Source organism: Microcebus murinus, chromosome 3, assembly GCF_040939455.1.
Source record: "Microcebus murinus isolate Inina chromosome 3, M.murinus_Inina_mat1.0, whole genome shotgun sequence".
NCBI classification, from domain to species: domain Eukaryota; kingdom Metazoa; phylum Chordata; class Mammalia; order Primates; family Cheirogaleidae; genus Microcebus; species Microcebus murinus.
The window spans coordinates 100,123,573-100,147,331 of NC_134106.1; the positions used below are offsets into that span (position 1 = coordinate 100,123,573).

General features: G+C 43.8%; 1 protein-coding gene across 2 annotated transcripts in view; it reads right to left on the reverse strand.

The window, feature by feature from the left end:
* The window catches only part of CCDC149 (coiled-coil domain containing 149), a 97,382-nt gene that overhangs the window by 42,411 nt on the left and 31,212 nt on the right, over positions 1-23,759 (reverse strand). For both annotated transcript variants that reach the window (XM_012737473.3, XM_012737471.3), the window contains exons 2-4: positions 21,023-21,184; positions 19,093-19,131; positions 2,118-2,225 (exon numbers count right to left, since the gene is read on the reverse strand). In XM_012737473.3, the coding sequence (XP_012592927.1) occupies positions 2,118-2,225; positions 19,093-19,131; positions 21,023-21,184 (309 nt within the window). The remainder of the gene's footprint in view (positions 1-2,117; positions 2,226-19,092; positions 19,132-21,022; positions 21,185-23,759) is intronic.

The following is a 23,759-nucleotide window of genomic DNA, read 5'->3' on the forward strand; positions in this document are numbered from 1 at the left end:
AAGCCTGGTGTCATTACGGGATGAGCAATCTGGCCTTAATGTTGGGGACTGGAGGTAGGGCAGGGGAGGATGGCTGTGACTCACACAGGCCTGAAAATAAACCAGCCCAGGGACTTTAGCGAAAGTGAGAATAAATCGAACCTCTGGGGCTCGCTGGCTGGGTTAGTGTTTTTTTGAGGTTGGGAGAGGCCAGACACCGAGATGGGGGTTCTGCTGAACATAGAACATCCTCCCTGCACCTTTTGGCAGGCAAATTGCTTCACAGCCCATGAACATAAGTCACTAAATTCCAAACCTTGGGTAAGAAAACAAAGTTTGATAAATGTATCCAGCTAGTGGAATAAAGACTCAGAGCGCAAGCAAATCACAAAGTTCAGCCTGTGACAAAGCAACGGGAGGCCCAGTCTGTGCTTAGTGTTACACATGCAAACGCGCACACAGACTCACACACGCACACTCACACGCTTGCACACGCACACATGCCCTCCCTTTCTTTCCATGAAATATCAGTGGCAAAAGTCAACTCTGAAAACTGTCACGCATAAAAGGCAAAGGAAATTAAAAGTGACCAAAAGATGAGACACAAGCGTATTTAGGGAAGTTGGGGTGAAGGTATAGCTCAGAAAACAGAAAACAGAAAATAAAATAGGAAAAAAATTATCAGCCAAGAAGAACCATGAATCCAAAAGTCACATTACAAAATGTTTCAGCATTTTGTGGGTTTATAAAGGTCTCCAAAATTCCTCTAGTATTTTCATGGGCTTAAAGAAAAACTACTGCACACATTTCATTTTATTCTTTAGAAAACCTTGCCCTGCTGCTTTTGCTGGAGGAAGTGACTAAGAAGGTCTGGCCTTTAATTATTGACCAAACACCTAGGTTATAGAGCTCACTTCCTTTCACTGAGGCATAAAGCCACATGAGCTGATTAGCTTGTCCAGTGTTAATTAGAACCTTTCCTGGGCATCTTTCCACCCTCTATGTCATGACCGGCAATGGTAGAGCCTCATTTTTCAAATTTATGTTAAATCTAAAAGGTTAAAAAAAAATTAAGGCAGATTAAGTGGAGAAGAATCTATGCAGAGTTGGTTTCCCAGGTAAGCATATGCCCTCAGATTGGGCCTCAGTATGTACAAAGTCCTCTCTGTTCTCGTATATGGGAGCGTTCTTTACATGATCCAGACAATTCTGTGCATTTTTAAAAGAGAGTTGTTTCAAAATGAGACTCTTTTAAAAGAGAATCTTTCAAAATGGCATCTTGTAATAACCAGCAACTCCCAACAACAATGAAAATCACCATCATCTGTCAAGGAATTTGGTAACACATCGAAAACATTTCCCCAAGAAGGCCCCCTTCAACACACAGACGTACGATATAGTTTTCCTGAGACAAAAACTCCAACACCATCTCTGTTGCACAAACTGCCCCTGGCAAGGAGTTGAAAATGAATCAATCCTGGCAAAATGGGAAATTATTTTGGGGGACAGAATTAAGCTTCGGTAGTTTTTCTTTCCTTTCTCCATTGTACTTTTGTTCATAGCTTTAGCTGGGAGAGAGAGTGCACACATTTAGTTTGGAGTTTATGAGTTCATATTTTATAATTAACGTTGCCAACAGGGGAGTTTGATTAATACCAAGCAGTGGATTTTGAGCAATGTTCCATACAAATTGCCAAATTTAGCAATAAAATAAATTGGTTATGTGAACATAATTAGTAGGATGACTACTTAAAATTCAAAACCAAATGTGAATAATTCCAAATCAGCTGAGCCACAAATCCATTATTTGTATAGAAGTGGGGAAAGGATAGCATTTGGGTTTTATTTTGCCCTCAACCACAATGTTATTCACCACCAAGCTGAACATAATGAAGGCTCTACGATGGGCTGTGACAATATTTTAGAGGTACCCAGAAACAAACACATATGCATGTACACACACACACAGGGAATGTAATAAAGATAAGAAATGTTAAACTGTGAATTTTCATTATAAATCTAAAAATCTATAACAAATTTTTCAACAAATGCTGCCTTGCATTTTTTCTGATGTGCTACATAAACCTCCAACGCATAATTATGCATCAGAGCTTTTTCCCATCAAATATTCACCCTACCTTATTGTCGCCCTGGACTTCTCCAAGCCTTTGCTGAAGTTCTTTAATTTCTTCTCCCAGATGTTTATTTCGGTCCTGAGAATCTCTCAATAGTTGTGCAAGATTAGCCTGGAAATATCAACACAGAAATACAATCAGAAATGGCGGAGTGGATAAATGCTGGGCTTTACTGGGCTCATTGATGCTGGCATCCAAGCCCAGCTGAACCACACAAAACCCATCAGAGTAAACACATATATGAAGGTGGCAAATGTACAAGTTGTGCTACTACAATGGGATGGAGGAAATTGAAGTTGGCCATGAACCTCAATTTGGGGAAGTTCTTTGCTTCCAGAATGGCTCCCAGAGGGCACTTGGACAAGTAATGGAGGAGGCAGTCTTATTTGATTTCTCAAAAAAAATTTTTTTTAAGAGCTTATCACTAAAACTCTTGAAAACAGAGAGTTCAATTCTAAAATTTAGGACAACCACACAGGAAAAGCTTCAATTTCTTGCTTAGGTGGGTTCCCCCACCCCTTCAAATGTTTCTTGTTTAATGAATTTTTCTTTGCTACCTCAGTGCCCGGGATTTTGATTACAATTCCAGGAGGCAGCCAGAGAAGAAATCCGTGATATGCAACAATTTCTGAAATCAGGATCCAGAGGAAACTTAACAGTCTCCTGGGCTGGTTTTCCCATCTCCTCATTTCCTTACTCTAGCTCACGTAGTACCCAACAGCCATTCCCATCTTTCCATTCCTATTTTCATGACATCACTGTTTTCTTAAGATCCACCTCCTGCCCAAATCCAGAGATGATGTGGCAGGTTCTCCATCAGCCTTCCCTTTCTTTTTTTTTTTTTGTTTTTTGTTTTTTGTTTTTCTGAGACAGAGTCTCACTTTGTTGCCCAGGCTAGAGTGAGTGCCATGGCGTCAGCCTAGCTCACAGCAACCTCAAACTCCTAGGCTCAAGCGATCCTCCTGCCTCAGCCTCCCGAATAGCTGGGACTACAGGCATGTGCCACCATGCCTGGCTGATTTTTTCTATATATATTAGTTGGCCAATTAATTTCTTTCTATTTATAGTAGAGACGGGGTCTCGCTCTTGCTCAGGCTGGTTTCGAACTCCTGACCTCGAGCAAATCTGCCCGCCTCGGCCTCCCAGAGAGCTAGGATTACAGGTGTGAGCCACCGCGCCTGGTCCCAGCCTTCCCTTTCAATACAGCTTCATCTCACAGCCTCATCACCCCTTCTCCCAGAGCATGCACACCTTCGCCACACTCCTGTCCCTTTTCCAAGTTTCCTGAGCCTGAAATTCCTGACTGCCCCCATCTCGATACCTACTGGAGCCTTTCACTCACATTCCCCCTTGTTCTACCACGCTGTTCTCACTTTGCTAACGGTAACTTGCTCTAATTCTCACTGACTTATCACCTTCTTCTCGAACCTTAGCAAGAAGAGACCACGAGCTACTGAAAGGCAGAGATTCTGTTTTCTACTTCCTCCGCTTCTATGCGTGTTGCTCCAGACAGTGCTTGTGTGGCCGCGAGTGCTCTAAAGACTCATGGTGAATAAATGAAGGAGGGAAGGAAGGAAGGAGGGAAGAAGGGAAGGAAATGATCACAACACAACTCCTGGGAGGGAATCATTCAAAAAAGAGTCAGACAAGGGATATTAAAGATTATGTCCTAGATTCCCGTCATGATACAGCTGAAGAAACCCAAATCCACAGACGTTAGGGTGTTAGCCCACCTGCAGTGGCTACATTTCCAAAGACTTCAGTGCTAATACTTTGAGGAACAGGAAACTATATTAGGCATTACCAAGGGAATAAAAGGGAAAGAACATAAAGATTAAATCTCTGCTTATCCTTGACTCACTTTATCTCACCTTCTGTATCTCATTTGTGGGGGTACCCTGTTGTCTCTACCTCCTTGGGTCTCCCACACCTACCAGGCACGATCCCATCTCAGCACCAGGGCACTGATCCCTCTCCTCCCATGCTCTCCCCCCAGATGGCCTCTGGGCTCACACCCTCACCTTTTTCAGTCTTTGCTCAAAGGTCACCCCCTCAATGGGGCCCTCCTGGACCACTCAATTTAACACCGCAACCTTCCCCCGCACCACCTTCCTTATCTAGAGCACTTGCCATCTTCCAACATACCGTATCATTTCCTTCATGGTTTATTGCTCACTGTTGATTTCCTGCCTCCCTCTCCTTACTAAAATATAAGTTCCATGAAGGACAAGAACTCTGTTCTCTCTACTGACCTCTCCCAAGCACCTAGCAGATGCTCCCATAAATATTTTTAAAATGAGAGACAATAAGCTGAGTCTAGAGGTTATGGTCTCAGCCTACGGAGAGATCTGGAATAATAGCAGCAAGTGGCAACACTGGAACCAGTGCCTGGCACAGAGTCTTGCATAGAAAAAAACTCATCCCCATTGGCTGGATTCAATCCAGCCCTGATCTCCACTCAACCCATGTTACTGGTGAACATTACTCAAGAACTCCTTCTAATTTTTCAGCCCCATATTTTGTAAAACTCATATCTTGTACTATCTGAGTAATGCTTGCTCTCATAAGATAAACATTTGGTGATGGATGAGGAAAACAAATTCCCATTTTGTAGGTAGGAAAGCAAAGCAACAAGAGACATGGTGAGCAAGTGACTGTTTTTGTACATTTTCCGGATGGAAGGAATCAGATAGACTAAGTTGCATCCCAGTTCTGCCACTTACTGGGCTGGGTGACCTCGCGTGAGTTTCTTAACCTCTCAAGTTTCCCCATCTATGAAATGGAGCTAACAATACATATCGCATGGGGTGACTGGATCCTTAGATAATGAATACAGAAGGCCTACCACAGTGCGCAGCATACAGTACGTGCTGCTTAAAGGCTGGTTACATCCCTTCACTGTGCCCTTCCAGTGGCTCCAACTCAATGGCTCAGTGAACAGAGCTGTGTGGACATGGCAAAGGCCACCTTGGACACAGTTGGCACCTCTGCGATCCTGCCCCTTCACTGCTGGTTATTCATTCATTTATATAACCAATATTTATTGAGCACCTGACACGGGCCAGGCACTGTGTTAGACCTGGAAATACAGCAGCAAACAATACAGACAAAAACCTTGCCCTTGTAAACTTGCATCTAATCGATGACATTACATTAATTACATCGTATTACAATAAAATTTTTTTATGAACTAAAATAAAATCTTAAGCTGTCCAGCTGAATGAATAGACCCCCTATTGGCCAAGGGGACACCATAAAAACCGTAAAGCCGAGTTGCCAGCCATGAGGAGAAGGGGGGTCAGACATGACTCTTTGTGGAGTCACTCTTTGTTAGAATAAGATGCTAAAACATCAGCAGGCCATGCAAGACACCGCTTAAACCACACCTGCGGGCCACCAAAGTACTTAACAGACCACATACGTTTTGGTAAAGCCTTTACACAAAGCCTTTACACAAAGCTTCATTTCTTTAACCAATTGCCAATGAAAGAATCTTCAAACACACCTACAACTTATAAACCCCTCCTCCTTCAAGATGTTCCGCCTTTTTGGGCCAAACCAACATACACCTTCTGGGGATCGACTTACCATCTTGCATGGAATTCCTGCCTTCAGGAATGTATAAAACCAAACTCTCACCTGGCCACCAGGGCACATTACCTCAAGACCCCGTGAGGCCATGTGCTCCAGGCCAGTTGCATGGATTCAGCTCAGAATAAACCTCTTTAAATTATTTTATAGAGTTTGGGTTTTTTTTATGGTTTTTCTCTTTTTCTTTTCTTTTCTTTCTTTTTTTTTTTTTTGGTTAACAGAATATACAGACTCAGTATGTTAGATCCATGGTCCCCAACCTTTTTTGGCACCAGGGACAGGTTTCATGGAAGACAATTTTTCCCCAGGGTGAGGTGGGAGAAGGGAAGGCAGACAAGGAAGCGGGGGTAGGGCAGGGAAGGCGGAGCTCGGGTGGTGATGCCGGCTATGGGGAGCGGCTGTAAATACAGACGAAGCTTCGCTTGGCTCACCTACTGCTGGGGCCCTTTCCCTCTTCCTAAGTTTCATGGAAGACAATTTTTCCAGGGACGGGGGCCAGGGGTTGCGGAGCTCTGCGGCCTTGCCCCAAACAGGCCCTGGAGCGGTACCAGTCCACGGCCCAGGGGTTGGGGACGGCAGTGTTAGATGATACATGTTGCAGAGAAAAACTAAAAAGGCAAAGGGGATAGAGTGTGTGTGTGTGGGGGGGGGGGGGGGGGGACAGGGCCACAGAGGCCTCACAGAGAAGGCCGCATTTAAACCAAGACTTGGGAAAGGAGAGAGAGAGAGGGAGCCTCGTGGCTATCCCTGGGGAGAAATTCCCAGCAGCGGAAAAGGCAAAACCAGAGTCCCTCATTCCCTCACCACCGTCACATCTCAAATTTTCCATTTGGGAAAACAGTTCAAGGCCACAAGAATAGGCAACCCAAGGGACTGCAGAGAAGTCGAGAGATTACTCAACTCTTGATTTTCTTGTCCTGGTTTCTCCCCTCTGTCTGCAGCTCTCCTCCCTTAGCTCAAGGTATCACATGTGATCACACGGGGGTGGCCTCTGCCTTTTCTCTGCAGAACTCCAGAGCATTCCCCAGACATTAGCTCCCTGATGCTATCCCTACCAGGTGGAGGGTCAGCCCTGGCCACAGTGACTGTCCCAGGGGAGTGGCAGGAGAGCCGCCCAGCGCCTGCTCAGTCCGGGGACCGGCTGCCACGTGCACACGTTCAGGCGAATCTCAGCAACCCCACCTGGAGGAGACGCTGCAAAATTCACCCTTGCAGGAGCTTTCCTCTAACCCACGGAAGAGATGCTCCAAGAAATGTTGTAAGAGGAACAATGAAAACTTAAAAGATAAAAAAAATTCCTACAACCTCCCTAATCTTCCCTTTTTGAATCAGTAATGCCTCGAGTCTCGGGTGGGTGGGGGGACCCCAACATTCGCTGACCAGTGTGCCTGCAGTAGCTAAACCAGCACAACTCAATCTGTCACTGGTGAAAGGCTGGTTTTCTTTTTCCACTCCATCATAGATCAATACTTTTGTAAAATGCAATAAAAATTAAGAAGACATCAAGGTAATGCCTCCAGTGTTTACTGTTAGATTTGACAGCATAAAATCACGCTGTCAAAAAAGAGTTTCTAAACACTCCTCTCAATTTCTGTACTCATCTTGTGATGGACCAGAAACAATTAGCTTGCAGCCTAGCCCTGGCCCTCGGGCCCCACTTTGATAAGCACTGAGCTCAAAGGTGCTCCTGGGTACCTGGCTACTAGAGCAAGGCAGGCACCAGGTATACACATCAGCCAATGATCCCAGTGATCCCTGGGACGGAGAGCAGAGCTGCTTTGGGACACAGCGATTTAGACACCCGGTGATGTGATTATCAAACATTATGTACTCTGCAGTCTGGCTGAAAAGAAATCTTCCAAAATAAAAATCGGGCATTTCTACATTAGCCATAAAACAATGGTCAATTAAAATCACAACGCCTCCAGGTAAGTTCACAGTAAATCTACTGCAGCTTTAAACTTGATCCCTGGGGTACAGACGGGTGGGGGAGTCGGCCACTGCTTTGAAGCAGGTGACTAGAATTTTCTCTTACATTTAATACGCTGGAATACTTGTCAGCACACAGTTCTTTTCTATTCAGTCCTTCCACCTCCTCAACTCCAAAACAATAACTTTGAAAACTAGAAAATGACTATTCTGATATGGTACTGAATTCCTTGACATACATCTTAAGGAACAAAAAAAAAAAGAGTAGTACATTTCAAAGCACTCAAAATAGAGGAGAAAAGTTCACACAATTCTTTTGACCAAAAATAACACCCATGACTCACACACATTCACTATAACAATCCATCAAGCTAACACATGGAGCCTGCTTATAATTTATCAGCTATGCAGAGCGTTTTTGTCTCCCTGTTATTGAGAAGGACTCTGTGACCATCAGTTTAGAATAGCAGCACTATGTAAAGGAAATGTCAGGGAAAAAGTGGCAGACCGCCTAAGATTGGGGTTTCATAGGGAAGGAAAACAAAACAGAGAGATTATTTCTTCTAAATCTCTAGGGCAGGGGGTGGCATAAATAGCAACACATAAAAAGGCTTAAAAAGAAGCCTCTTTTAAATATTCAGATCTAGCCAGGGCCGGCATTAAAAGGTTGACATTTTCGCTCTGATAATAGCGGAATGCTGAATACAGTGGAATATAATGTAGAACCCATATATTTAAGTCACTCTTTCTAGCTAGGAGTTTATCTATTAAAATGGTGATGGGGAAGGGAGGGAAGAGAGATTTGATGAACATGTAGCTGGGAGATTCAAGGCCGAAAGGATATGACAGCTCTTCATTCTGAAACAGCTTCCTTTGTCAAGGAACAACTCAATCCCCAATTACAACCCATGTCTGCTGGAGCAATTCACCGGAGCCAGCCCCAGTGTGGGAACTGGAATGCCCTGGAAATTCTCTCTGCACCGGGATGATGGCTACAAGTCCTGACAGCTGCTATGCAGGCAGAGACCAGGGAGTGGAGTGAGCCATGGGCTCTCACCCCAGCCTCTTCTCTGCCTTTTTGCAGAAGTTCTCAGCGAGGTAGGTTGGCCAGGTGTGACGAGAGGGAAGCCGTCCTTCCACTTCTCTTCAAGTCCTACTGTATCCTGAACTCTACCTCCTTTTGCCTCTATTACTGTTTCAATCCCCCCATACATTCCACAGGAGATGTCAAGACGGTTTACGCTACAGATGCAACATAATCTTTAAACTCATAAGAACTGATGAGAGATTTTTAAATAGAAATGGTCCCCAGCTCAATGATGGTTTAACTTAGACTCTTTTGACTTTAGGATGGTGTGAAATCGGTATGCATTCAGTATAAACCGTAGTTCAAGTACCCATACGACCATTTCGTTTTTCACTTTCGGTGTAGTATTCAATAAATTACACGAGATAGTCAACACTTTAGTATAAAATAGGCCTTAACTTAGACCAACGTTACATGTTCTGTGCATGTTGAAGGTAGGCCGGGCTAAGCTATGATGTTTGGTAGGTTAGGTGTGTTACATGTAGTTTTGACTTATGATATTTTCAACTTACCATGGGTTTATCAGGACATAATTGTAAGTTGAGGAGTGTCTGTATAACCATGTAGCATGGCTGGCAGTGACCATCACTTTTAAGGACTCCTATTTGCAGTGATCAAGTAATTGACACTGGTTCACAAGGAAGGGATTTCAGGATGACAGCTGTAAAGAAAGAGCCCTAAATCTTTTGATGGGGAGAAAAAGTTCTACTACATACCATTTCTCTCCCTACTATTTATTAGAAATGGCTATGAAACGGATCAGCATAGGCCACCTGCTGGAGAGAGAGGGGAAAGATTCTTATTGTCAGGTAGATATAGTGAGGGATTCTGGCTCTCCTAGGAATGAAATTGGGTGCTGCTGTGGTTCAAACCCCCACAAACAATGGGCTTTTACAGGGACTCCTGGGAGATCCACATGCACAGTAGGACTCAGGTCATATAACTCCCAATCAAAGTGGTTCCACGGTGACGTTTAAACCACAGTGAGGTTCCTATCCAGATCCTATAAAATGAGACTGAGACCATAACCAAGCCCTTTTTGCTCATTCTTTTTGCTACGACAATGGGTCCAGTTGGCTTCTGTGGTACCACGCTCTGTAAACCTATATCTTGCTCTTGCTCTATAATCCTATTTTCTTCTCACCAACAAACCTCATTTTCATGCTTGCCTTACTCTGGGGTGTCTGGTCATTCTTTGGCCATGAGTGCACCAAGAAATAACATTTCAGACTGTGACCTGACATCACCAGAGACAGATATTCAGCACCAAGATGAGCCTTCATAAACAAACCTTATTAAAATAACCCTTATCTTTCATTATTTCCCCCCATACATTTCCTGCTTTCCAACAATTTATCATCCCTTACAGGCCAAACTGCCTTTCCTTTGTTAAAATGCTATACAAGCCCTCGAGTTTAACTAAGTTTAACCGCTTCCTGGGTTTTACTTCTTTTCTGCGAGTTCCCGTTGCATATAAAGTAATAAAATTGTATACTTTTTCCTCCTACTGATCTGGCTTTTGTCATTTAAATTTGCAGACCCCCTGTCAAAGAACCTAAAAGTGCAGAGGAAAAGCTTTACCTGCCCCACAGATAAAAACAAAATGAAAAAAAAATGATAAAAAGTTTAAGATACCTTTAACCTGGTGCTACCCCAGACACTGGGAACAGGAGTTAGAGGGGCAAGCCATGTGTTTTCACCTGTGTTCTTAAATATTTCAGACCAGCAGCCAGGAGAGGAAAGGGGCAGCATTCCAGGAACAGTCCCTCATCCTGAATCTTCAGCGTTTATCACATACAGTTGACTCTTGAACAACACAGGTTTGAATTGCGCGGGTCCGTTTACACACAGATGCTTTTCAAACTCAGATCAAAAGTACATTACTCTCTGGATGTGAAACCCTCGGATACAGACGGCTGACTTTTCATATACGCGGGTTCCGCAGGGCTGACTGCTGGACTTGCGTGTGCGTGGATTGTGGTACACGTGGGGATCCTGGACCCAAACCCCCATATACCAAAGGACGACTGTACACATCATTTTAGTAACCTGCCCATGGAAAAGTTACTTTACACCATAAAACAATGTGTAACAGAAGTTCCTATCATATGCCTCTCAATTGCAACGTACAAATCAGCACTGGAACTCAAAAATGAGAGGGAAGTAAGGGAGAGAGACAGACAAACAGATAACAGACAAGCAAACCCTTAACCCAGCCACTCTCTCAGGAAGTGTAAGGAAAGGGGGAATGAGAGAGAAAAAGACAGACCCAATTTAGAAAAGGCTGCTCAACTACATGGTATTAACAATTTTAATAGTCCGGGCCCCTTAGGTCTATACCTTCAATAGAGAAAGTACTAGATTAAGCAAGAATGCATAAAAAAATGTTTGATGAAACATCAAGTGTTCTTGAGAGGTGTGATTGATAGCAAATTTAATTGCAATTTCTACTCCACTGCTTTGGTGTGCTGGTGACTCCTGTGTTAATAGTAATCGAGTAAAACTTGCTTTGCTTAGCAAGGGCCCCTATTCATAGCAACTGCCAAAGTGATGACCTCTGCTACAGCGACAGCTTTTTTATTTACAAAAAACAACCACCCGAGAGCTTATTCCATACATATTTTTTGGCTGTGCAAGGAGCCATCAGCAGCCTACTCCTTCCTCCTAATCTCAAAACACACACTTGCGAATGAATGCATTTCCAGGCCCCTCAGGCAAACACTTTTGAATAGGTTTGGGAGGTTGCTATTTAAATAAATGTTTGCTTAATCTTGGCCATTATGAGTCTGCATCTGCCACTTAGGGGCTCCGTTAATAGCTCCCAAGTTCTTTAGACTCATTGAGACTAAATCTCCTCATCTACAAATTGGGGGGGGTGCTCCCACCTTCCTTACAAAATAGTTGCGAGGATTCAAAGGGCTTATAGCAAGGTGCATTAGTGCCCAGAATTAAGTTGCTGTTGTTATGATTTGAGAGGGCTCCAAGTGGCTGGACCTGGGATTTCTTCCTAATTTCCCTGGTGTAACAGAAAAGTCATACCATTCAAAGTGTTATAAAAAGAAACATCTTAAAGCACTAGAGATCTTTGAAGGAAGTTTTAGGTTCTGAGCATCAAACCAGGATGCATATACAAAGTCACTCTGATTTGCAGTCACAGGAGACTAAAATAAGCTTGACCAAGAAGACTTTCTACTGAAATAAAAGGCTCCTTTCCATCCCACAAAGGGCCACTCTCTGCTCTGATTTTTCCAGGGTTGTCATCTTGGCGCATGTCACCGTCTAAATAAGCCATCACTTTTTAGAGGCAAGAAAGCAACAGCTCCCTCCCCGACCAAGAGAGATACCTCCCCATGGTCTGTCTGCTTGAGATCAAAACAGGAAAAGACAAAGATCTTAAAGATGCCTTTGACTGTTTACTCACGGAGTTTTCACGGGGAAAACGTGCCTCCCTGACCCAAAAGAATCCCATCTTGTACGAAGATTAACCCAAGATAATTTAAATCCCCCTTTGTCTCCTTTGGAGGAACTGCTTGTTTAGCAAAAGAAAAATATTTAAAGGGCTGTCTGAGATCTTTTGGTGATCTCTTTCACTGTAGTGCAGAGGGGCGCTTTGTGTACAGTTCTGCCTGGAGTAACGAGGAGAAATTTTCATTTCAGCGTCCCACGAGAAGCTATTAGTGCAATCACTGTTGTCACAATTTCTTCACAGCTTCTTTAACGGATGATTTGCCATTGGAAATTGGTTGTTTTAAAAAGGATTCCAAGTTCCGAAAGAAAGCCTCCACAAATATATTTCTAGAACTACAAATGTGAAAGTTCTAGTCTGCCCTCTGAAGGGGAGACAACAAAAGCAAGAAAAAATTATGAACAGAGATATCGGTTGCTGCTGGAAAGAAGACTGGCTCAACAGGTAGAAATTCCTCTCTCTGCTCAGTGTCTTCTTCTCTGCCACTCCTGAGCAGAGGGCTTCGAACAAGGCGCTTCATCTTTGCACTTCCCAAATGGGCTGGACTGAATGTTAACCATGGTTCCTCCCAGCTCCGTCTAAGAATCGAATATAGAACAAAAAACCTGAACCAGAACACTGAACTACAAACTAGAGGATCTGGATTCTAGTCCTGCTCTGTTAACCTCCTGTGTCTCCTTACATAAGTCACAGGAGAAATTAAAAATATCCAATCTTCATGGAGCACTCCCCACTTACCAGGCAATGAACATCATCAATATTGCCCAACCAGTTCTTTATAAGAACTTTCTGAACACGTCTCGCATTTTGGAGAGGAGGAAATTGAGTCTCAGAAAGGTTATGCAGCTTGCCCAGCTAGCAAGTGGAAGGGTTAAATTGGAATCCATGCAATTGGATGCCAGAATCTAAGCTCTTATTATTTACTGCCACCTATAATGCTGCCTTGTGATTTTAAGAAAGACACACCTGCAGCGTGACCTGAGAAGATAGCTGGGAGGTGGCACGCACACGTGCATGTATGCATCGTCTCTGAAAAGCACAAAGCACTACGAAGACTGAGGGTGTGGCAATGCTTTCTATCTATATTTAAGAAGATCCCTCAATACATCCATGGAATTCCAAAGATCCATAGATGGGCTTAAGAGGCTCTGTGATGCCATGAAATTGTATGCAATTTTTTTGTGGGCATATCTGTGGGCCTTTTTCAAAGCAAAGGCCCATGACTTTCAACAGATTCTCAAAGGTATCCCTGATTTGTAAGACCATAAGAACCACTGGTCCAGAGAAATGGAATTGAAACAAGGAGAAAGTCCAACAAAGAATGATCATTGCAATCTCTCTCCCTCTGAGTCAAGGAACGAACTGAAGAGTCCAATAGGAACGGATGATAGAAATTCCATGTTCTGAGTCAAGAAACAGAATCCACAGCTTCAAGGCCAGTGGGCAACAATATGCATCTTCTCCTTTCTGATACATAGATCTTGTGACCTCCATGTCACAGCTGTTAACTCAGCAGCTGGTTCTTGTTCCAGTGCCTTCTGCTTACACAAGGTGTATTTGCTTTGCAGCTGGAGGGGTAAATATTTCACCTGCTGTTACGCCTTTGGGATAAATATGTAATGTAATATAGGAGACAGCAGGTCAGGGTGTGTGCCTCCAACCCCCTTCCTGCTGACGAAACAGTTTAGAAAATAATTCTGCCTCTCCCTTCCATACTTGTCCATGTACACTAAAGATGCCCGTTCCTGGCTAGATGGAAGAGTTCATTGTACCCATCCCCTAAATATTTAATGCTGCATTTTCCCCCACACTGAACTAACAAAGAGGACATCTTAACACCACCTACCCAAACCCAAGCACATGCTTAAATAAACTAATAGTAAATAAAATTTTAAAAATATGTTAAAGCGGTAAGATTCTTCTTTTTTTTCCAAGTCCTGGAGCTATTTCTCCATCGCTACTTATCAAGATGTTTTTCCCCTTACTAAGTCAGAATTCCCCCTTAACTTTGGGCTATATTTTTCTCTCCTTAGCACCGATTACCATTTAACATCCTCTATATCTGAATTACTTTGTTTACTGTGTGTTTATAACATCCCTACTAGAATGGAGGCGTCCGCATTATTGATGGTCCAGACCAAGACACCTTGGGGAGGGAAAGGGACAGAAATGAAAACGATGCCCAGGCCAGGGCTGTGTGGACGGGCACGGTTTGTGTAAGCTGAGGGTGCGGTCACCTTCACTACGAGGTCCAAGCTCAGGGATCTGGGTGTGACTTTGCTCGCCGCCGTGTGCCTCCTGTCTGAGTTGGCTCTGGACGTCCGCAGGTGCTTGTGAGCACTTGCCGAGGCACGAGCTCTGCCTGCACTGGCTGCAGGGGCTCGAGCTCTGGCTCCATCACCAGTTAGTCCCGTTGCATCCTGTGGGCAAATTCTCCTCCGAAAACTTCAATGTCCTCATGAGTCAGAAGGCAATAATAATAACAGTACCTACCCACAGGACTGTGCTAGCACGAAATGAGATTATCCGCAGCAAAGCGGTGCACCCGGTACCCAGCACCCGCTAAGAGTGAGCACCCGAGACCACTGGCTGCGGTTATTACTATCTGCCTTCCCAAGACTGTTTCACAGAGGCGTGTGAGGCAAACGGTAGTGACACTGTTTGTCTCGCACCCCTTGCGTGACAACAGTAGGAGCTACCTTTTGTCAGTTGGATGGCTGACCGCGCCCATCTGGTGCTGAGACAGACCCCCGGCCGCAGCCTAGCCCCTGGGATTCGGGGAGCAGCCTCTGTCTAGTGGCCAAAGGTGGGGTCTGTATCCCTGGTACAGTTGGCGCCACACTGCCCTTTCTGAGGGGAAAGCGGCCCATGAAAAGAGATGACAATGACAAAGAGAGAGCTGAGAGCAGGAGAGGCCTGGGACACAGAGCCCCGGCTGTGGCTCTTCCCAAGGCCCAGCTGCATTTCTGTCCCTCCTGGGTGGCTGCTCGACCAAACCCTTCTGAGGGCCCATGAGCCAGAACCTCCTCTTTGGAGCAAGGTACGTCACTGCCCAGTGCACCCAAGAGGGTCTCAACGAGGGCAGTGTGCCCTGTAGACAGCCAAGAGTCACGGCGGACAGAATCAGCACGCTGACATACGACTGTTTTTAAAAGGGCCAAACAAGGAGGAGAGGGTGAGAAACATTTATTGGCGCTCACACTGGGCCACGTGCTGTGCTGAGGGCTCTACCTGCACCGTCTCACTTGTTCCCAACAGCCACACAATGTGGTGGGCACCATATTTATCCCCATTTTATGGATGAGAAAACTGAGGCTCAGACACCCCAAGAGCCTTCCCAAGGCCACACGATTAGTTCAGTGGATATCCCTGCTGACTGCTAACAGCCCTTCCATCCCAGGGGACTGACTGAAGCCAGTTAGTGTGTAGTACTCCCCTGGGGAATATTATTAGACCAGGAAGGGGAGCAAGTCCTACACTGGCCCAGCCCAACTGGAGGGAAGGACTTATATTCCATAGCTGGGTTTTCTGTCTCTCCTGTTTAGGGTGAACCAGCCACACAAGGAAGCTGACAACTAAATATTAGAGGAAGCTGATGTTAAAATTGGCACAATGGCACAATTGTCAGATGCAATACAGGATGCCTGGTTATATTTGAATTTCAGATAAACAATGAATAATATTTTAGTATAAATATGCCCCCGATATTGCATAGAATATACTTTTATACTAAAAAAAATTCTAAAAGTATAAAACTTTCTATATTTCTATTTGAAATTCAAACTGACCTGGGTACCTTGTGTTTTTATTTGCTAAATTTGGCACAGTGAAGAGAACAAGTACATGCCAACTTCATGAAGCCACATTCCACACAGTACCTAAAGCCCACACTACCTCTGAACTGCTGGTTATGTAAGGTAATCAATTCCTTCATTGTTCAGGCAGTTTAGAATGTCTGCCACTTGCACCCCAAAGCATCCTGTCTCATGTGGCAAGTCAGTGGCCCCAACACAGGCGGGAGGGCTGCAGAGCCCAAGCTCCCCCACCATACTAAATCCTAAAAGGACAGAAACTAAATGTCACATTAAAAGCTACAAAGCCAACGTGCAGGACATTGAACTTGTATTTTTAGAGCTATAAGAATGCAGCTTGACAGACTTACTGGAATTCATCAGATTCTCCTCAGTCAATGTAAATTTTTTATTATAAAGTTACGGAACGTGAATTCACTTAAAACTGTAAAAGGCCTTCATGAATACTAACAAACTCTAAAATGGCAGCAAAGGTGGCTGCTTAGAGCCACCAAAACCATGAAACTGGAAACACCTAGCAATTCCAGATGAAGAATTCCAATTTTTAAACATTAATGATAAATTTCTATGTAATTTTGTTTAGAAAAAAAAATCAATTGGTTCCCAGAAAAATTTAACTTTAGACCAAACCTGGAGCCTTGTAAAATAATCGCTTAGAGCCAGAAGGGAGTGTGGAAGTGAGTGCACTGAGTGACTGAATGGGCATCCAGAGGGCTGAGCTACTCTTTAAGGGTAAAAGCCTTGTGCATGAGTGCGTGCGTGCGTGCATGTGTGCTTGCGCACATGCATGTGTGTGTATATATGTGTGTATGTGCTTATGTACATGCATGTGTGTGCATGCATGTGTCTATGTACACATGTGCTTGTGCACATGCATGCGTGCACATATGTGTATGCTTGCGCACATGCATGTATGTGTGTATGTGCTTATGTACATGCATGCGTGTGCATGCATGTGTCTATGTACACATGTGCTTGTGCACATGCATGTGTGCACATATGTGTATGCTTGCGCACATGCATGTGTGTGTATATATGTGTGTATGTGCTTATGTACATGCATGTGTGTGCATGCATGTGTCTATGTACACATGTGCTTGTGCACATGCATGTGTGCACATATGTGTATGCTTGCGCACATGCATGTATGTGTATATGTGTGTGTATGTGCTTGTGTACATGCATGTGTGTGCATGCATGTGTCTATGTACATGTGTGCTTGTGCACGTGCATGTGTGCACATATGTGTATGCTTGTGCACATGTGTATGTGTATCTGTGTGTGCTTATGTACATGCATGTGTGTGCATGTGTGTATGTACATGTGTGTATGTACATGTGTGCTTGTGTACATATGTGTGTGTGCTTGTGTACATGCATGTGTATGTGTGTGTACGTGTGTGCTTATGCACATGTGTGTTCTTGTGCACATGTGTGTATGTGTGTGCATGTGTGTGCATGCGTGTGTGTTGGGCATCTTGTTCACCAGCATCAAAATCTCAAGGTAATGACCCAAGGAATTTACATGTGGAGCCAGCGGCATCATGAATGAACAGAAGCAGGATGCTGGGGTAGCCACAGCAGCTGTGGAGACCACAGAACTCCTGCCTCCTTATTCTTTGCATCCACCAGGGTTGAAGACCTGCTTGGGCAGAGGCTTTCCCATAACACAAAACACATGGCATTAACAACACTCCATGTGGGCTCCCTTGAAACCCACAAAAAAGCTGTAATTTGGGGCATGTCGGTATAGAAGAAATGTGAAGTTAAGGAAAAATTCTAGCAAAGATATCTTTGGGAAAAGCATGCACACTCTCTCTCTCCATATATACACACACATACATATGTATATTAGAGAGAGACGAATTCCAGTAAGTCTGTCAATGTTTATATTACTCTATAAATTTAACAAGACCCCAATCAAAATACCAATAGGATTTGTGGGAGGGGGCATCCGAAGAGAACCTGATAAAATGTTTCTAAGTTTTATTTGGAAAAAGTATAGTAAACGCCTTTTTAAAAAAGAACGAAGGGAAAGAGATTTGCCCAAATTGATATTAAAAGTATCATAAAACAAAAACAATTAGAATAGGCTGGGTACAGCGGCTGACACATGTAATCTTAGTGACTGGGGAGGCTGAGGTGGAAGATTACTTGAGGCCAGGAGTTCAAGACCAGCCTGGGCAACACAGTGAGACCCCCATCTCTACAGAAAACTTTTTAAAAATTAGCTGGGCATGGTGGTGAGAGCCTGTAGTCGCAGCTACTTGGGAGGCTGAGGCAAGAGGATTGCTTGAGTCCAAGAGTTGGAGCTGTGATGACACCACTGCACTCCAGCCTGAGTGAGACCTGAGTGAGTGAGACCCTGTCTCTAAAATTTAAATTAAAAAAATAGAATAATGTGGAAGAATCACATGACTATACAGGAAGGCTCAACAGAACAGAAAAGAAAGTCAAGAAGCACATCCACATATATATAAAGATTTGTTCAATGATGAGAGTGGGGATCTAAAATCGGTGGGGAGAAAGTAGATCAGTCAATAAGTAGTGTTGGCTACCATGCCAGGGAAAAGAAAGTAAATGGCCTGTGAGTTCCGAAGGAAGAAGGTGGCTCTTAAAAGTGTGAAGTGGCAGAAAATAAACAGCAGAACAGTATGCACCCAGCGAGTGGTATGTGCTCACAGAATGGTAAGTACCCTCAGAACAGTATGCACCCAATAAACAGTATGCACCTACAGAACAGCACACACCCATATTATGGTATGTGCCCATAGGATGGTATGCGCACAATGAACAGTAAGCTCAAGTGCTATAGCTGTGAACCTTCAACTCTGTTTCCCAACAAGATTCCCAACAAGAAAGGGAATGCAGTTAACTGGTGCAGTTAACCCTCCTCCACCCTATTAGACTGCACTGGTTTCTTTTACGCCATTGCCAACCCCTCTTCATAGCCAGAATCTCTACCTCTTACTCCTCCCGGTAACACAAAGAGTTCCAGGAGGTTAAAAGAAGTTCTGTATACATTTTGAGATTCCCTCATCCTTCCAATTGTAAGGCATCAATAAAACAATCTGAGATCAGGAATATATCTCACCTGTTTCCTTCTTTCAGGAGGAAGTGATGGATCTCCATCCTACAAAGAAACAAATATTACATTTTATTCTTCTTTAAAAAAAAAAACAACAGATGTGCTTAGATTCAAGGAACTGAACAAAGCTATGAACCTAAATTCAGACCTCCCCACCCTGCAACCAGTAATGTGCTGAACCATTCTCAAATATACTTTTTTAAAAACTACAAACTGAATCAGAGTTATTTTGGAAAAACCTCTAGGGAAGCAGTTCCAATTAGGACCAAACCTATGTATTTTTGAAAACTTAAGTGAATCAAAAAAAACTGGATTTATCAAAAGTAGTTTTGAGCACAGCCTAAACTGAAATAATATTTCATTTGGTTTGAGTTTCTCTTTTAAGTAGTTAAAACCAAAGGAACAGCAATAGGATGTGCACACACGCACACACACATACACACACACACACACGCACACATACACACGAGTTTTCTCTATGGCAGAACAATGCGAGGTAGATAGGATTTGCTCTAAGTAAAAAACTAGTCCTATTAGATTTTTTTACTTTAAAAGGGCTCCATTCCTCTCCCCCTGTGCCATCTGAGAATAGAAATATTGCAGGTGAATAAGTAAATGCTCACTAAATGAATACTCTTATATCTGATGCTCTTCACATACAAGACAACATTATTTTAACCTGAGGAATCTTTCCTTTCTATTTCTACTCCAGAGCAGCTCAATGATCCCATCACAGATGACTAGAGATAGTATCTGCACTTAAAAGAGAGCTCGCATCAGTGAGAAAAAAGGAGAAAAGAATGTGCTATAGCACCATGCAGTTGGTGCCCTCCATTTCAGTATAATTTGCATCCTTAAAAATATTGCCGTATAAAAACCTAGAGAAAAATCTAAAAGCCCAGGATGCAGGAAAAGGTTATGAGAATGATGGATACAGCCCTACTCTGGATTACTATGCAACTGTCTAAAGACTGAGTTAAAGCGGTATGTGTGGCCCAGGAAGATGTCCAAAATAAAGCTGAGTGAAAGAGCATGTTTTAGAACAACATTTATGCAATGCTGTCCAACAGAACACTCTCGAATGACGGAAATGTCCTCTCTCTGCGTTGTCCGGTGCAGTAGCCACCATGGCAGTGTTCTAAAGCAACACTGCCTGGTACAGTAGCCACCAGCCACCGGCAGAGACTGAGCCCCCGAGGTGTGACAAGTCAGACTGAGAAGCGGAGTCTCTTATTTTATTTAATTATAACTAATTTAAAATTAAATTTACATAGCCACCTGTAGCTAGTGGCCTCTGTATTAGTGCAGATTTATGGTATGAATCCTTTTTTAAGAAACTCCACATAAATAAATTAATAAGTAAATAATTACACATACATTAGTGCCCCCTTATCCTTGGTTTCAGTTACCTGAGGTCAACCATGGTCCAAACATATTAAGTAGAAAATTCCCAAACCAAACAAGTCATAAGTTTTAAATCTCGCACTGCTCTGAATAGCGCGATGGAATCTCGCGCCATCCTGCTCTGCCCCGGCTGGCATGTGGATCAGCCCTGTGTCCAGCACTCCACAGTGTCGAGGCCACCCACCTGCTCGTCACCAGGGAGCCGGCTCACCCATCCAGTCAAGAAAACACAGTGCATACAGGGTCCCTACTACCTGCAGTGTCAGGCATCCGCTGGGGGTCTTGGAACACGTCCCCTGTGGATGAGGGGGTGTCTGTGGCACCTGTATGTACGTTCACAGGAGCCAGAGCAAGCAGTCTGGAAGCACATACATACAAATGCATGTAAAACTATGTATGTGTCTTTCACTCCTTAACATTGCTAATTCCAAACTGCTTGGAGTTCATCATTTTTTGGAGAAACAGCACATGAAAGTCCCCTCTCTATATCTTAACTGGGAGAACAGGAAAGTCGCCGTGGCGTAACACGTACAATCAGCTCTCGGTACTTCTTCTTCAGGGACTGGTGGCGCTCTCGAAGCTGATTGGCCATGAGTTTGTACTGGTCCCTTTCCTGTTGACAGGTGTCCAGCTCCTTGGACAGGATCAGCAGGGCTTCCTTCTTACTCTCCAGCTTCCTTTTACACACCAGGTACTGCAGAGCAAACAAACCACGCAGTCGGTCCTCAGCATCCACAGGCCCCCATTTCATACACACTGTACTTAACACACGGGGGTGTGTGTCTTTCTCCTTTTTAGAGATCATATGCTCAGATACATTCATCAGTAAATGACATGTTCATAAAGGCTGCTACCATGTCTAACATGTAGTCCACTCCCAAGAGAACCAAAACCTTGGATGTCCATGAACTTTGCCAAACTGGGACAGATAAAACAATTTTATTGACAATTAAGTTAAAAAGCAGAATATTTTAAAAAGTTACATAGATGGGTAAATAGATAGCTGGATCCCAATTTTGTTTAGAAAGGATTTATATACCCAGGTAAGATTAAGTAAAAATTTTACAAGGTGATAGGTATACAAAGATACTTAAATAAAACTTTATAAAAATATTGCTAACAACAATCTTTTGGTAGCAAAATTATTTACCCGTGTTTTTACATTTTCCTTTATGTTTGTCTGTGTTTTCTAAATTTTCTAGGATAAACCCATACAGCTTCTATAATAAAAAAAATTATCCCAAAATGTTATTAAAAGTAATTTAATTGAACCATAAATCACTGCACTAGATTGCACCTGCCCATGAAACCCAGCACACATTTTCTCCTTGCGAATTTGCTCACCAACTCGGCCATGATATGTCTAACTTCTTCTGTGATTCAGATGCTGGCATCCCCCATCCAGAGACCAACTTTAGGAGCTAAGTATTTTAGCCACACTTTGAATTCTCCCCCAAACAGCTGGCTGCACCTGCCTGAAACTCCGGCCTCAGAGTTACGGGATCTCTTAGTCCCTCCTTCTCCACACGGCCCCGTGCCGCGAGCCACCTGCCCTAACTCTCGGCCATCACACTGGGCAGCGGGGGCCCAAAGAGGACTCTTTACTTTTTATTGGATATACTGCACTGTCTGGTGTTATTCACATATGTGAAATGTGGCACTAAATACCTTTTGAATTTGCCCCGTAAAAGACCAAATTCAGAGCATTCATGAAAACAATTTATAGTTTCATTATCCACTCTGACACGAGTACTTTGTCATTATGGACGCTCACACAAAGCAGAGCGAGAATCAGCACTCGAACCATTGGAGTCGATGCTCTTTTATGGACAAAAAGCATTACTCATATATAGTGCTTGCTCGGGACTGACTTTGTTAAGTTCAATTTCAAATAAATGAAAGGGGAAAAAGAGAGTTTTGTGCATTAGCACAATTTTTTTTTCTTTAAAAAAAAAAAAAGTAATTGCTTAGCTTCAAAAACAAAGGGGAAAGAAAAGCCATTCTGAGACGGATTTGAGTTCTAAAAGAGGACACTTCCACCTTGGATGAATTTTTATTCCTGGCAGTAATGAGGTTGGAATCCTGCCTTAAAACGTCCTGGATTTTGAGACTTTGACATCGTCTTCATGGAGGCAAAATGGTTCTGTTGCCACAGTGATTTCTCCAGAGTAAAATCCCCAATGAGTAAATATCAGAGGAGAGTGGCTCGAAAACCTAAACTGCAGAATCCTAAGGGAGGTATTGAGATTTCACAGGAAAAAATACCATTTACACACAATTTAACAGATCTGCCCTTGTTCCTTCAGTCCTTTTCCTGTAATCAGCAGCCTGGTTGTCAGTGCTGTATCACTGACCCAAAGGCAGCCACCCTCATCCCTCCAATTTATCACATTCAAGCTTGAGGCCCCAAAGACACTCGGTGTCTTCCGACTTTGGGGAAAACAATCCCCGAGCATGGAGACACTGGGAGCTGCAGTAGCTAAGCCTAGATGTCACATCTGGCCTCTTGAAGGGGAACAGGTAAGGGCCTTACTGGCCAAATGGGAATCCAATTCCCTGACCTTGAACGGCAATCTGTTACAGCCCAAGTGAGAAGCCGCTGCTCTCACAAGGCCTGGTTTGAATGGGCTGCTGCGCAAGTTGGGAACGGCCTTCTTTGCTTCTGGGTCTAAGGTACCTGGCAGAAAACAGGCACAGAGGCATCTGCTAAGACCCACTGGCCCAGGATTTAAAGAGCAGAAACTCTGCAGTTCCTAACAATTATATTCAATATTATATATTTTCATCAGTAGAATGGACCTCAGGCTGAAACCTCATTTATAAAACAACTTGAGGTGGAGCTTCTATTCCAGCTAGAGGTGGGACACCTCCCCTGTAACCCCACCCTGCCCTGGTGGGGCAAGTCTTTGGCATCAACAAGTAACCCTAGAACACACTGCTCTCAGCACCCCCAGGATGCTTGTTCAAATGCAGATTCTGGGCTCCAGCCTAGACCCACTGAATGGAAATCTCTGGGGCCTGGCTCAGGAATCTGCATCCTTACTCAGCACATTGGCATGCGGCACAAATCATGCCTACGCGCACCCCACACTTTGCAAACTCAAGCTCTGGAGACCTCAAGCTTCACAGTGTCTCAAAAGTTAGAACCGGCTGAAACGGTCTAGAGGGACTAAGAGGCTAGCAACAGCCCACAAGTGCCGGGTCAAGGCATGGTGGCAACGTCATTCAGGTGGGCTTCTGTGCCACCTTCTGCAGCACACAGGGATTCC